Source organism: Nipponia nippon, unplaced genomic scaffold (genome assembly GCF_047370975.1).
Source record: "Nipponia nippon isolate SJK-2023a ecotype South Korea unplaced genomic scaffold, ASM4737097v1 scaffold_5, whole genome shotgun sequence".
Taxonomy (NCBI): Eukaryota; Metazoa; Chordata; class Aves; order Pelecaniformes; family Threskiornithidae; genus Nipponia; species Nipponia nippon.
Genome location: NW_028262369.1, coordinates 81,210,142 through 81,226,137, shown reverse-complemented (window position 1 = coordinate 81,226,137; position 15,996 = coordinate 81,210,142). Strand labels below are relative to the sequence as shown.

Below are 15,996 nucleotides of genomic sequence, written 5' to 3'. Positions count from 1 at the left end.
CACCTCTGTCTTTATCAGCACTGTTGGGACCCAGGTCTTGGGAACAAAAATCCAGGTAGATGCAAACACAGACCCACCATCAGTGAAGGAAGAGTTGGTATGTGAGCTATTACAGGAGCTTGACCCCTACTAATTGATGAGCCCTGACAATACCCACCCGAGGGTATTAAGAGAGCTGGCTGACATTGTTGCAAGGCTGCTCTCCATAATATTTGACAAGTTGTGGAGATTGGGGAATATCCCAGAAGACTGGAAGAAGACTAATGTCACCCCCATCTACAAGAATGGCTTAAAGGAGGATTCAGGAAATTATAGGCTCATGAGTCTTACTTCAGTCCCTGGGAAAGTTATGGAACATATCCTCCTGGGGGCTATCACAAGTAAATGAAGCACATGATTGGGAAAAGCCAGCATGGATTCACCAAGGGCAAATTGTGCTTAACGAACCTGATTGCCTTCTATGACAAAGCAACCTGCTCAGTTGATGTGGGGTGAGCGGTGGACATCGTCCACCTGGAATTCTCCAAGGCTTTTGATATGGTTTCCCACAGCCTCCTCCTAGAGAAACTGATGCATTACGGTCTAGACAAGTGGTCTATGTAGTGGGTGGGGAACTGGCTGACAGGCCGCATGCAGAGGGTGGTGGTAAATAGCTCCTTTTCAAACTGGCAACCTGTCACAAGTGGGGTCCCCCAGGGATCAATATTGGGCTCAATGCTGTTTAATATCTTCATAAGTTATCTGGATGATGGGATCAGGTGTACCCTGATGAAGTTTGCCAATGACACCAAACTGAGTGGGGAAGTGGACACTTCAGAAGGGAGAGCCACCCTGCAGGAAGACCTGGATAAGCTGAAAGAGTGGGCTAACGAGAGCCTTATGAAGTTCAACAAAGACAAATGTAAGGTCTTGCACCTAGGAAAACATAAACCAGGAGTGCAGCACAGGCTGGAATCTACCTGGTTGGGGAGCAGCTCTGTGGAAAGGGACATGGGATCCTGGTGGGCAACAAGCTCAATATGAGTGAACAGCGTGCTGCTGTGGCAAAGAAAGCCAACAGGATCCTGGGTTGCATCAACAAGGGCATCACCAGCAGAGGTAAAGAAGTCATTATCCCACTTCACTCAGTGCTTGTCAGGTCACACCTGGAATACTGTGTTCAGTTTTGGTCTACGCTATACAAAGAAGATGTGGACAGGCCACAGAGGGTCCAGAGAAGGGCCACAAAGATGATCAAAGGACTGGGAAGCCTGCCATATGAGGAAAGGCTGAGAGAACTGGGTTTGTTCAGCTTTAAGAAAAGAAGGCTTAGGGGAGACCTTATCACCATGTTCTAGTATTTAAAGGGTGGCTACAAAGAAGATGGGGACTCCCTTTTTACAAGGAGTCACATGGAAAAGACCAGGGGTAATGGGTACAAGTTACTCTTGGGGAGATTCCGATTGGACACAAGAGGAAAATTTTTCACACTGAGAGCAATCAGCCAATAATCTCCCCAGGGAAGTGCTGGATTCTCCAACACTGGACACTTTTAAGATTTGGCTGGACAGGGTGTTGGGCCATCTCATCTAGACCGTGTTTTTGCCAGGAAAGGCTGGACCAGATGATCCTTGAGGTCCCTTCCAACCTGGTATTCTATGATTCTATGATTCTGTGATTTGATCAGCCATATAACCAGTTTGGATATATATATTTCCTACAGGTGGGTAGATGATGAAACTGTTTTGAAAAGTATTATTTACAAATAGTTTGAAGATCATAAAGTTCTACCTTCCTGTAAATCAGTTATTGAGACAAATCATAAACAACAGGTAGATACTGGGTCTTTCATCCACATGCTCTATCTCAACAGACTGATGAATTTCAAGAGGATCAGTAATCTCTGAACATTAATGATCAGGAGCCACAAAACAGTTTTTCTTAAACAACACAATAAAGAGGTCAATAATTTAGAAGTTTATTAACTGGGCGAGCCATTCTTTGTTGTCAGTGTTAATCTATGGGTATTCAGGAATTCTGTCTTTGAAAATAAGCATAGGTACTGACTATTCTAATCTTCATACTGCTCTGAGTCTGTTCACAACAGCGTTCACACCTTGGGAGCCATCCATCAGTGGGAACTGGATGTGTAAGAAGATTTAAAATAAATCAATATTTAAACAAAAGATAAAATCACTTACTGTTGTGCCTCTACACACTGCAATTTTAAGGCCAGAAGTCCCCTTTTTGAATTCATCAAAAATGTTAAGGGACAGATGTCAAATTTTTGCCCCACTGCTTTCCTTAATAAAAGTCTACTTTTTGTGCCTCTGGGAAGACTTTTGTCTTTCTAACAATCAGTGTCAGGACCCCAACTGAACATGTCAGTGCAAAAGAGTGTAGAAATTGGACTGTCCCCCTGCGCAGAATGTCAAAAAAAATGAATAATGAAAAAAAGTAAGTTGAGACTCTTCTAGAAGAGAGTCTACCTTAGCACCTCTGGAAATTATAATGTGAAAGATTAAAATAAAAAAACCAAACCAAAACCCAACAAACTCTTAGTAAAGTGGAATGGAAATGTAAATTTAATTTTAGTGACAAATATCTACATTGGGATATGACAATGACAATTTTTCAATAAGGGCTATCTAGCAGCTACTACTGGGCTATTCCTCTCAGTAGAAGTCAATGTTATGCAGAAACAGGCATCCAGAAGATGTTATGCTACTCTGCATTACACAAAGAGTTTTAGTCAGTGAAGACCCAGGTGAAAGGCCAATAGATTGGAGTATCTACGTATTCAGGACCATCGCATGTGCAGCACTTCACTGCAAGCTATATCTTAAGGCAATGTTCATCTCTACATAATGTCCTGAACACTCCTGTTAAGTGGTAAGACAATATTTTAAGGGTCTTTGCAGTAGAATTTATAACCTATCTCTTTTTGAAGATATAAATTTATTTGTATTACTTAAAAGGTAAGATGCTGAGGATTTTATTTATTTATTTATTAATTAAATTCTGAAGTGAAATGTCATTTTCTCCACCTGCATTTCAAAGTTCATATTTTTTACTCAAAGTATCAACCACTGTCCCCCAACATCTTCTGTTCCTTCTGAAATTATTTTCTAGACTTTTTTCTCCCATCTGCTCCTAAGTTATTCCACTAAAATCTAACTGCTAAAGCATCTCACTCCTCTTTAAATGCTTTCTGAAAGTGTATCACTTCCTCTAAACCAATGGCCATGACTCTTTATTTTATTCATTATTCTTCCTCTACCTTGTGAAGGTAGCGATGTGCCATCCCCTCCTTTTTCACTGTCTTCACTACCTGAATTACTTCTCCAGCTTGTGGATATGATAGAAGTCACAGAGCTGTTATCTCTGGAAAGAACTTGTTCTTGCATCCTGTGATGCTGATACTCGGTTTGATATTACTGATGTATGAGAGAGAATCCAGAGTGCAGTGATCCAACTGTGAGGCTCACTGATACCTTAGTGTCGTGCATACCAGAGTCCATGTCTCTACATTTTGAGTTGCACAGTGAGAGGAGTCACAGTAGTGGAAATGTCAGGTTATAGCAGCAGGACCAAATTTCTCAGCAAAGCTGAGGAAAGGAAAGGGGGGAGATACACAATGAGGAGTACAAAGAGAGAGATGGATGGATGTTTGAATGGTGCCATATGTGACTGGAAGTGGCCTTCTATGTCACCAAGTCCTGCAATCCCAGAAAAGCACATCGTGTCATCTATCCCTTCACTACATTTCTCAGGCTCTGTCTAAAGACATTCGGAATTGCTGCTCTAACTTCTTTTATTAGAAGACTATTTCAGAATGTCACTACCCTGATTAAGGGTGACCTTTTAACTTACCATGGCCATTTTATACTCATTTGCTCTTTTAATGATATTGTCCCACAGATTAAATAGGTCATATTGCCCTCTGTACATCTTTGATGCTGTTTCACAGATTTACATATCAGAGGACTGTGCCAGCATGAGCATATCCTAATTATCTCATCTGACGTTTCTGCCATATTCTATTCTCAACACTGTGCTCAAACCTTCCAAAACCACTTTTCCACTACTCTGCAGATACAAAATGGATCTATGGGCCTACGACAAGGTTTACAAAGAGATTTAGATTTTAAAGACACAGGCAGACATGCAGAGGAACCTTCAAAGTGCTGAGTCTTATATAACATATTGAAATCACTGGGGATTAGAAACATAAACAGGGTTAAAACTAGCCACTTTCATCTTCTAAATGTCTATTTCTAATCTAATTAATGAATAACTAGCTAACTAGATCTTTGACTACTGAATTCAGTAGATCTACATTTATTTATATCTCCTAGGAGTTTCTCCCTGTACCTAATCCTAGAGTTAGGCTGCAGCAGCAACTAAAAACATTGGTAACTGAATATAACAGGAAAGAAAGGAACAGCTGTGGGGAATTCTTTCCAATTATGATGAATGGCATATTATCAAAGTTTGCTACACAAATTGTGCTCTGCACATTGATTAAGATAGTTCTAGAAAAGGACATAAACCAATGTCAAATTAAATTGGAAGTCTTTTGTGAAGTGTAAAGATTTTATAGAGCATTTCAAATTTAATTTTGAATTTAGTTAGCAGCAATGTTGCTGGAAGTTTTAGCTGATCCAAGCCATTTCTATGGAACCTTTTCATAATACCTAAGTTGTCTGGAGAATAAACATATTTTTTTGGCTAATTTATTTTTTTCCCATAACAGTGTCATTAGTACACAAAAACTTGGCACTCGGGCACTAATCAGCCAGTCAGAATTTTGAAATAAACAGTCAAGCTTGACTTAGGCTTACATAAGTTATAAAAATTAGTCTTTTTAATGTAACTTGAGTTTTTGCCATATTATCTGTGAAAAGATTTCTATGTATAAGTGCTATGAATAATTTAAACCATATCAAAATGGATCCAGAAGAGATTAAATCTTTCGCAACTGACCAGGGAAGAAAGTACAATGGTTGCAGATTCAAGTTAGTTATCAAAGACAAAATATATGAAAGATAAAAATCCAATTACTTTTTAGGCACTAACTGATCTCAAGATAGAACTGATAGAACTTTTATCTCTGTTTCTCTAGGAGGGTGAACAATACATTCCTTTTTATATCCGTCAAAGGGAGTAGGAGCACGGAAAATATCTGGCATGGTACCAATGTAGAGAAGCCACAGTCTGGTCTATGGAAGGCACGTCAGCAGTAAGTCAAAAGCTACTCTTGGCAAGATCTTCCTTATGGAATTTCTATCTGCATTCTAATACAAAGCACTTTTAACCTCTTTCAGTCTGTCAATGGATGGGCATTTAAGGGCGAACCCTCTGCTTACCAAGACTATAAAAGTTATTTGGGATACTGTCATGTCTTAATTTTTTTTTTCAGTATGTTGCACATTGGTAGCCTGTCCTTGCCAATCTCTATATGACATTACAACACAAATGTAATATTGATACTGAATTTAGCTGAAAACTTCTGTTGCCTTCAGAGGGCACTGTATCTGTCTTAGAGTGAAGAAATATGCTATCTTGAATTGTTTTCGGTCTTGTTTCAATTGTATGCCTCATTCCCAAGTATGACAGAATATATCATACATCCGGTCCAAAGGTATCTGCATTTCATTTTGACAGCCTTTTTGACGTACGCATATGGAAAAGATACCCACAAGAAAGAGCATTATGAAAAGCCAAAGAACTGGAACAAATTACAAGCTGTAACTATGATACCTATACCAGTGGCGCAAGCAGCTACCATTTGTTATCATGTTGAGCCTTGCATTAATCAGCAATTCATAAAGCTGAGAAAAAGAAAAAAGAATGAAGCTAACGTTTATGACTGACAGGAATCACTGAAATTAGTGTACTTATTTGGGGCACTTGGTGCATACTACAGCTTTTTTTCATTGAAAAATAGAAACCTGAGAAGTTTTGTTTGTTAGCAGTGTCATCTAATGTTGTAAAGTACCTCATCTGCAACTGAATTGGAGGTGAAGTGAGTAATGGCTCAAACCCTTCAAATTGTCTTGGAGATATCCAAATCATTCATGAAAAGAGTAACAATCTATTGAATACACTGATAATTGGCTTCACAAAACTGGAAAGGAACTAAAATAATGGGTATTACTTTACCTGGGTAACCTTCTCTGTTACATTGTGCGTTCGATCTTTCACCTTAGGTGCAATAATTGCTTTCTCTGAAGAAGGAGGAGATGAAGACTTTTTTTCACTTTTGATATCTGAAAAGTTCAGTGTGAGTTGAGGAATTTTGTTGATTGTACTGTATTTGTTGAGATTTGAATCCGATGTTGATCCCAACAGACTTGACTTGATATGATTAAAAGGCCCTGAAAAATCAGAACACATATTTAGTACTTGACAAATGCAGAAAAATAAGTTATCATTAATGTTTAAGTGGGATGTGTTAAAAGTGTAGTTAAAAACTATTTTTTCACTATACTACTTATTAATAGTAAAAATAACCTACATTTTTAAAATAACTCTATTGCTAATGAGAATCAAATTTAGTATTGGATGTAAAAATGAAATTTCCTTTACATATAGACCCCAATATTTTTTATAAAGTCAATGGATTGCATCCATCCTTACTGTTTTCATGTTACTGGGTATGCTGGTGTGCTCCCTTATAATTCTGGCTGAATATAAAGACTATATTCTCATTTGTTTATAAAAGCAGAAATAGGGCACATGATTATATAAGAGTGCCTGGACTGAGCAAAGGCTCTGTTATCACATCTGTACTGTTGCTCACGCTTACATGATAGTTCAAAACGCCTTTTAGTAAACCGGAAAATTGAGTAGACCCTTACTCTACCCCTGTTGACTCATCAAGTAACTCCATACTTAATCAATGGAAATATTAACCTAACATTGTCCTAAAAGCTTTTAATTTTGAAGTATCACAAACTCACAAAATGTATCGGTTCAGTTGTCATTACCAATAGAATATGAAAAACAATAGGGATACCCATATATAGAATATTAACGGAGTATTTAATATACACTTAAACATCGTATACTACTTTAGTGCATCATGATAGATAAAAAATGTGGAGTTTGTATACTTCATGAGGTACATATCCATTATAATTATTCTTTTCAATATTGGACAGAGTTCTTTGTACAACAAGAAAGCAATATAGCTGATCAGTATACTTGTTTTGTACTGTCATCATGAAGTTGGTCCAGAAGCCAAAAATATTCATAGTAAGGAAAATTTGCTTTTGAGAATAATACAGGAAAAAAATGATTGTAAGGATGTTTAGACAGTGAGAGCTAGATCCAGTTATGCATTTAAGAAAAAACCCAGGTCTTACTGTCAGTAACAATGTATCTGAAGTGTGGGATTGAAGTGTACTTCTCAGATCCACATGAGAACCTTACTGCATCTTAATTCTATTATGGGCAACACTGTGATGTTTATTCTTCTACTGTTTTTTGGGGGTTTTTTTTTGGTCTTCCTGGGAGGGAAACAAGAACGGGTCCTATGATTCAGGAACAGTCAATGGGACAGGATTAGGCCTATGAGGTAAATTGCAGAGTCAACAGCCGAACAGCTGGACTGTATCTGCAAGGTGTGAACAAGTGAAATTCAAAGTAACCAGCTGCCTGGAGACCAGCTGTGGGGAAATGCTTCAGGCAGTGCTGAATTGTACTTTTTTTTTTTTTTTTTGTAAAATTCTTTAAGTGAGGGCTGGTCTTCCCTCACAGCTGGCTTAGAATGCTTGCTGAAGAACCAGACTTTGAATTTGCTTTATTAGTTTAAAAGGATTTATACACATGCTGTCTAGCTCCTAAATTCACACTAATTATATGTTAATCTGGGCTGGAGGTAGGAATCCTCTACTACTTTATTTCAAATTGTGCCACTGTGCAGAACGGAATTCAAGATGACAAGGGAGGGCACGATGCTCTAGGCTAACAGTTCAGGTGCTCCCCTGAGAGAGATCAATCTGGTGGTTCTGCTCTCAAGACTTTCTGTATTTTGTCCAATGACTGTTTGGTGTAAGATAAACAAAAATTTGTGGGTGAGTGCTCTAACCACTAAACTACAAAATCAGTCCTTCTTTTTCTCCTTAGACCGATGAACCTAGTATATTCTTTGTGGAACAGCTTCACTGGAAAAAGGGAGAAAACACTACCTTTTTCCCACAAGGAATGCTAAAAAGCCTGGTACTGAGGACACTACCAAGGAATTGGAATACTGTGCTTGAACAGCTTTTGGCCCAGGTAGAACCTGAATCTATCTTTCAGATAATCTACATAAGTCTATTAAAAAGTGGTCTTCAAAATAAATCAGGGCTCACAATCTCCTCATAAATCAGTGAAGTGGCTAATCTGGCTGGCGTGTGCTACGTATGTATGGTTAGACTGCAGTTTTTCAGCTCTACTTCCCTACATAGTTATAGCAATTAATTATTTTTGAATATTGAGTAGGCTTAGACATGAGTGGGGTATCAAGTTGGGGCCATTTGTCAGATGAACAAGATTCTTGATACCCATATCAAGTTGGGGCCATTTGTCAGATGAACAAGATTCTTGATACCCAAGGTAAGAGGAAACTAAGGGAGCTTAGGCAAATCCATGATTAGATAGTAGATAAGATTCCCCCCCCCCATAACATTAGAGATGCTTAAATTGCATTGAAATCTTGCTTTCTGGGATTTAAATCTTTTATTGCTTCTATTCCAAAGGGAATTACTTTCTCCTTCGCTACCTAAGACTCATGCCCTAGTGTGTGATACTAGACTTAATTTCACATGAGAATAAAACCTTGCTTTTTAAATCCACTTTCTTTTGCTTTAAAAAGTGGTGAAAGGTATATATCTACCTCATTGATAATGGTAATTAATTGACATTACTAGTTTAAGTGAGCTGATACTTGACAGCTAGTGGACCTTTACTATACTCATAGCAGGAAGCAGAAAAAGAGGGCCATAACAAATCACAATCACGATTGACACTAATTGGCACCCTGATTGACAGTTTCAGCAGAGCAGCCAAGAATTGAATACGCAGGGAGAATGACATGCTTCTGCCTACCCTGCAAAGGAGATTCTTTAAGGTTAAGTTTGAGCTCCCCATTTTAATGGTAGGATTCCATTGTCCCTGCTTACACAATGCACTGAGAAATTATTTCTCTCTCCTGAGCTGTCAACCCATTATCTTTCACCAGCAGTAAATACATTTATAAAAGTTGTTTTACAGTACAGAGACTGCATTCTTCTCCCCAAGATTTTGCCAACATACACATGAAGCAAATGCAATGATTTTGTAGTCCATGAGTCGCTTTACAGAATCTAGGTCATGCACTGCATGCAGTTTAGAGGAGACTTTACCAGGTACACACACTTTTTGCATCATGCATGAGGTCACAAACCAGTTTTCAGACATAGCTACAAATATTGTAATTAAACTGAACACTTTAGTAATTGTTTTCTAGAAACTGAGGAAGTCACTTAAGAATTATGTTCAAATTGCTTCTAAATGATGTAGCTCAGTGCTGGTGAACAGAAACAATTTTGTAACTGCACTAAATATTGTTTAGACATGAAATTGGCAATGAAGTTCATGCATGCACATTTTAATGCTACAGGAAGCTTGAAACCATACCCCCTGCCATCCAGGAACGTGAAACTAGTTTTAAGGAGACAAAAGAGGAATAAGTGAAGATACTTCCACAAGGCTCCTGATTACCAATTATTTTATTTTTTAGATAGTTAACTGAAAACTAAGCACCTTATAACAATAGACCATTTGTTAGTGGCCCCGCCTGATTATACATCCTTTCACAGGTAAAACTCCTGGTAGCTTCAACAGAAGTTTTGCCTCCTTAAGGACAACAGCACTGAGTTAAATAACTTGTTCTATCTCCCTCCCTTCCTTTTTTGAATTAACAGACAATTCAGTTAAATGATGGTTTAACTATGCCTTCACTTTTTCCAGGGATTGGTAATTAGTGCTTTGAGACAATAGTTAAGGGAATAACTATGTGTTTAACAAATATTATTTAAGTAACGCACCTGGCCCTAGAGAGGTCAGCATGAGAATGTTGCATTTGAACATTTCATACAGCAGGCAAAGTAACATGCCAAAAAGTGTGGCTGTTTGAAACACTGGAAGGTACAGTCTAGATGTATACGTTACCTTTGACATTGCGACCATTGTCTGGTTTTCGGCATAATAAAAGTGAAGAAAAAGAGAGAAAAAAGACAACTAAAATCTGCATCAGAAAAAGCAGAAAATATTGCTTCAAAATATGTATATGGTTTGAATAGAAATATTTTTGCACGTCCTTGATTATATTATGTAGAGTTTTAGTCAAGATGAAGTCACTTTGATAATTGAGAGATAATCTGTAAAACTGTTTGGAGTAGATCAGCAGGTAGTAGGACTGGCTCTAGCTAACTTGCCTGAACAGTAACATGACAAAATTTTTTCTCCACAAGTCAGGCACTGGGTTGGAAGTCCAAAGTGCTAACCTGCGAAGTGGCAATTAGTCACAGGTGGCAATTAGTCACACGTAACGAAGTGAGGCTGAGGCACCCGCAGCTGCAGGGCTGGCGCAGGCTGGCTGGCTGTGTGGGGTGTGGGGCTGCGCAGGCGGCCCTGCACAGACCCCCAGGCCCCGCGCCTCCCCAGGACTCCCGGCGGGAAAAGTTTTTACCATAGCAGCAAGCTGAGCAGGCCTTTCTGGAGAAACACTGAGGAGAAAAATATACCTTAAACCTTTCTTTAGCTCGTAGGTGCCTTTCCGCAAGGCAACAGTGGCAAAGCTCTCTGTCCTCACAGACACACCCAGCCCTGAATCCTCTCATGAGATCAAACTGCTTTAGGGAGAATGTTATTGTTGTTGTTATTATTTATTATTTTAAAGAATCCACAGAGGTGGATAGGTAGATGCCACCCCTATTCATGGGTTTACAACATGACCCACAGGCTGCCCTCCCTTCGCGTCTGTGCCCCTGCCCAGCTGCAGGAGCTCGGGGGCATGTGAGTGGGCGCGGGCCCCGGGGGCTGGCAAGGAGCAAGGGGCCAGGTGCAGGATGCGGCGCTGCCCCTGTGTGCTGCCGGCCACCACGACCAGCTTACCAGCTTTCAAAGGTGTGTGGAGCTCAAGGTGATATTCACTTGCAGTTGTCCACCGGAGACAGGCCACCTCTGAGGGCTGAGGTGGCTGTGCCCCCGTCTGCCCCAGTGGCAGCCCTGTCCCTGCAGAGTGCCTGCCTCAGCCCCGCTCTGGAGAAAGGCTCTGGCCTTCTCCTGTGAGGGGAATCGGAGGTGATGGTGGCCCTTGTCTGTGGCACCATGTCACACCTGCTGCCTCTCTGGCTTTTCCTCAGCTTCCTGAGGACTGGGGCGCATGGGACATCGAGCTGGGCCCTCTGGACCATGGGTGTGGGAGAGTGTTTAGTTCCTCTCAGCCTGATGCCTTTCTGTGCCAGGCGTCTGCAGCAGTAATGCAGATTTTGTAGACTGAGTTAGGCTCAAAAGCCTGCTGTTTTTTCAGAAGACTGCAGGGATGTTACTGAGGTCACTTTCTGAAGACAATAAAATTCCCGCAGCGTCCCTGTGAACCTGTACCCGCCTGCAAAATCTGGATTGCTGGCATTTCAGGTGAGAAGGGCTTGGCTGGAATTTGGGCGGTGGGTGGAAGATACAGTTCCTGCCCTGCTGCTTTTGCTGTCAAATAGGCAAATTTAGAATGGAATTCAATTGGGTGCACTCAAATGAATTAAAAATCCTAAATTGTCATTTTTACTGTAATACCTTTCAGCATATAATGGCCACAGCTATGATAATTTTAAAGTGATAGGCAACTAGGCTACATAAATTAATTTAACACATGAAATAATTTATATTAATTCAAAATTATATAAATTCATTCAATTTATATTCTCAATTGCCTTCTCTTCCTTCTCTTCCAAAAATAAAATTGACTGTGGGTGAATTACTGTGGTTAGTATTGACCTAAATAATGCTATTCTCTTCTGTCAGAATTCTGTTATGCTGATTCAATTAATATTTGAACTGGAAGAGGTGGAAAAAAACTAAATCTGAATCCTGAATTGCATTTTCAGAGAGAGTAGTATTTTTCAGTGGATTCAGGAAAATTCAGAATTATTAGGATCCATAAGCAAAATAAAAATGGAGTGGGAAATATATTAAACCTTATGCTTCCTTGGGTAATATATTTCACAACATCAAAGGCCCCATAATTTAGCCCATTGAGGCTGTAGTTTACTTTTACTTATTGTACTTTACTTTTACTTAGGGCTTTACATTCTCCAGTACAGTATCTACAGCTTCTGCTCAGAATCTCTATGTCTAGAGAAGATGATTTAGCCTGAATCCTGGTTGCCTAACTTGCATGGATAATTTTATAACAACAATAGGGTTTTATGGCTCACTGTTGAGTAAGGCAAGCAGGACTTGCTGGCTAAATTTAAACATCTTTTCAGCATAAGGTGCCGATTCCTAATATGCTTGGAAGCAGATGGCATCAAGGATGGTTACTAATTCTAATGCAATCCTGAGAGCCATCCTCTGTTCTGATGTACTTTTTTAGAATCCGTATGTATGACCTAAACTTAGGGCCAGATTCTCTACTGTTTTGTAGCTTATGCAGAGTGAAATCAGAGTGGCAGTGTTTTATCTATTTACACTGTAAATGATCACATCACGTAAGAGGCCATAGGAATTCAAATGGATTATTGACTCCTCATAGTAAAATGTATTTTCCTTAGTATTTAACATTTGAAAAATATTATTCAATGAAACGGAGCTAGAAATATTTCCTCCACCATGCAGCAAGTATTAAATTATGTGGTGATTTCTGCATGAGCTTTGTACCACCATAACCAAAGAAGCTTAATATTCAAACTCATTTTTACACATTTTCTTCATATAACTATATGAAGAATGATCATTGGGAAGTGTCTTAATAAGAATAAGTTCTGAAAATAGGAATTGACAAAACAGATCTCTTTAAATGTGTTTTATTTGAAAGGTTAGTTTAAATATCTGGGGAAGTTGAAACCGAGATGAAACTTATGCAATGGTCCAAAAGACATACCCAGGTTCAACCTTGGAGATTTTTGCCTCTACATCCTGATCTTGAAATCTTGGCTTGAATGTGAACATGAAATATAGCAAAATGGTATGGTTTAGGATGGATTTAATTGAATTTTCAGGTTCATTTGAACTGAAAAAAATCAGAGTCCAAAAGAAACAGAAATGAGAAAAGAAGTATTTACCCATTATATTTAATACAGGAAGAGTAACGGGAAGCAATAATTAGTTCTGCTGTTCTAGGAGTTATTCTGGGTGGCAGAGGAGCATTCAGACTTATATTTTAGGATACATACAGAAGCAAAGAGCACTTGATGTGGACCTTCCAAAAGGCAGGAGAACTTACACTTGCAGTCAATGAATAGGAGAAAAACAAGCAATCATTGAAAATGAAAATTAATTTTCTTGCTAATTTACGAATCTGTGCAGTCTTCCATGTCATATGGTTTTGAAATCTTAAAATATTCCACATACATTCCTTGTCATCTGGCTTGAATAAAAAGTATGCAGTTCAAGTCATTAGACCATCAGTAGCTGCAAAAGCATTGGATATGTGTCTCTTTTGTGCAAAAGCCACTTTCAAAGGTGCCTCTCCATTCACAGGGCTTTCAAACGTCTGTTTGCTAAGCTGTTTCCCAAATTTCTCAAACTCCCTGTCTCCAAGAAGAACTCATGGACCACACTCCATGACTTTGCGTAATTAGGAGAGACATTAGAACAAGAAGACAGAGAAAACGTCTTTGTAAATTTTGCTGGTTGCAAGAATGTACTAACACAAAGAGAAAATCACACTTACATGAATTTTACACTAAGCATTTCACCATTTCACTAAATATTTCACTAAACATTACACAAAGCATTTCAGTGGAGTTGCTGAGGATATTTTCTCCAGTATGAGAGAAAAAGCATGTCTCAGTGTTGGATCAGTGAATATACAATGTACCCATTACAGATTTAAGAAAAATAAACCGATCAATCTCTGAAGTAGGATTTCATATAGTCAAAGACAATCTAATATGTGCGAGTATGGGACAAAACTGTGCGTGCAATTTAAACTTGATCACCTGATTTTTTTCCCCCCAAATACCAATATTATCTTTAGGAATGTTGGGCCCGATTTTGCTATATCCCTATACAGAAGGCAGATGGTACTCTAAGAGCAACCCCATGATTTCATTAGTCTGCTTAGACATTAAAAGCAGTATTTAGTGTAAATAAGCCTGGCATATTTGGACCCATAATATTTTTAGTGTGCCTTTAAATGTATGCAGCTGATTATATTTAGTTTGGCTTACAAAGTGATGATAATTACTATGAAAAATTGTAATAATTCCTTGCTTAGTACATCAGAGAATACTGATTGACTTTCTACCATACCTTCGCTTGCGTGACGGTCCCTAAAAATGTTCTTGGGATGGACGTTAAAGCCTTCTATGTCATGTACTGAAGATGCTCTCCGTATACTACATATGCTTTCCTTTGATCTGGAATGGGTTAGTGGATTGCTTGTCTGTATCATGTCAGGGTAAAGTCTGTCCCATTGCTGTTTAGGTGATGAATGGTCAAGAGGTCCTGATATATTAACCAAAGGTGAACATTTACTGGGTTGAATCAGTGCTTTTGTATCATCCACTTCTGAAGGACTGCAGCTTTCTTTTGTAGGTGATTTAAAGTGCTTCATAGCCACTGAGTCATCGCTGTGCTTAGATGAATCGACTATCACTGCATCAGGATCTTCCTGTGGTAAGGACTGCTTTCTGTATGTTAGAAGTCTCAATCCAGGTAACCGGAACCCAAAAAGTCTGCCTACATGTAAAAACATACAACAGAAGAAAATATTACATATTAGTTTCTTGTCATGAATATCTGCTTTTTTCACACACACAGTCAGAGTGCATAATAATAACTGTAAAAAATTGACCTATTCCTAATAAATTACAATGCTTAACAATGGAATGTGCAAATATGTAAATATTATATAGCTGTAAGTTTGTTATAGTCATGATGTTAAAGAATTTCATACTTCATTCAGACCTAGGTTATTGAGCTCAGAATAGGGACAGCAGCATTGATTCTACAGTCTGTTTTAAAAGAGATAAGGTTATCTGTTCTGATGGTCCTTTCTAAATTAAAAATTTATGTATCTATAAAAGACTGCTAGAACACGTCAAACGACTTTGCTTGGTAGCTGTTATCCTGAAATAGGTATTTGTGGATTCTATTATTAGTGGAACTCTATGAGCTTAAAAGTGTACTGCTGAAAAATGAAAAGTAAAGGAACATGCTGGAAGAAAAAACAGCGACACAGCTCTTAAGTCTCAGTTGCACTTATACAATGCATTTATCTTTTGTACATTTGCATGGGTGTGGTCTTAGTTGGGCTTGGTATATTGAATGGTAAGGTAGGCTATTCTGAGTGTGTGGAAAACTAACAACTTTGTGCAATGGTAAGAAATATCAGTAGCTGAGAGGAAGTGTAAAATATGGTGCAAATAAAGAAAACATAGGGGAAGAACTGTAAAATCTACAGACTGTCCCTCTAAATAATCCAAATCCAGATAGCAAATATTTTAAGGTGTTGTGTAATACAACTCACAGGTGGAGGCACAGGGACTTCTGATGTACAGAAAACACAGTAAACAGTTTAGAAAAAGAAATGCTAAAAAAAATTAACAAAATAATTGAAATAATTGAAATGATCAGATGTAATTGGATAAACGGTCTAACTTATCTAATAGATTCTTGTCACTCATCACTTTGCTACATGAGTGTTTCCCACAGTGAACTAATAGCAAAATGATTTCTCAGAGGACATCTCAAAATGTCTTGTTATTCCCTCTTACTGGGATAAGAAATTCTGTTTGGGATAAGATTTCATTTTTTTTTCAGCCA

At 38.5% G+C, this 15,996-nt stretch overlaps 1 protein-coding gene across 3 annotated transcripts in view; it reads right to left on the bottom strand.

Annotated features, from left to right (window-relative positions):
- The window catches only part of KCNH7 (potassium voltage-gated channel subfamily H member 7), a 250,019-nt gene that overhangs the window by 68,734 nt on the left and 165,289 nt on the right, over positions 1-15,996 (bottom strand). For all 3 annotated transcript variants that reach the window (XM_087733494.1, XM_087733495.1, XM_087733496.1), the window contains 3 exons: positions 14,482-14,910; positions 9,646-9,669; positions 6,145-6,359 (listed from right to left, as the gene is read on the bottom strand). In XM_087733494.1, coding sequence (XP_087589620.1) covers positions 6,145-6,359; positions 9,646-9,669; positions 14,482-14,910 — 668 coding nt within the window. The remainder of the gene's footprint in view (positions 1-6,144; positions 6,360-9,645; positions 9,670-14,481; positions 14,911-15,996) is intronic.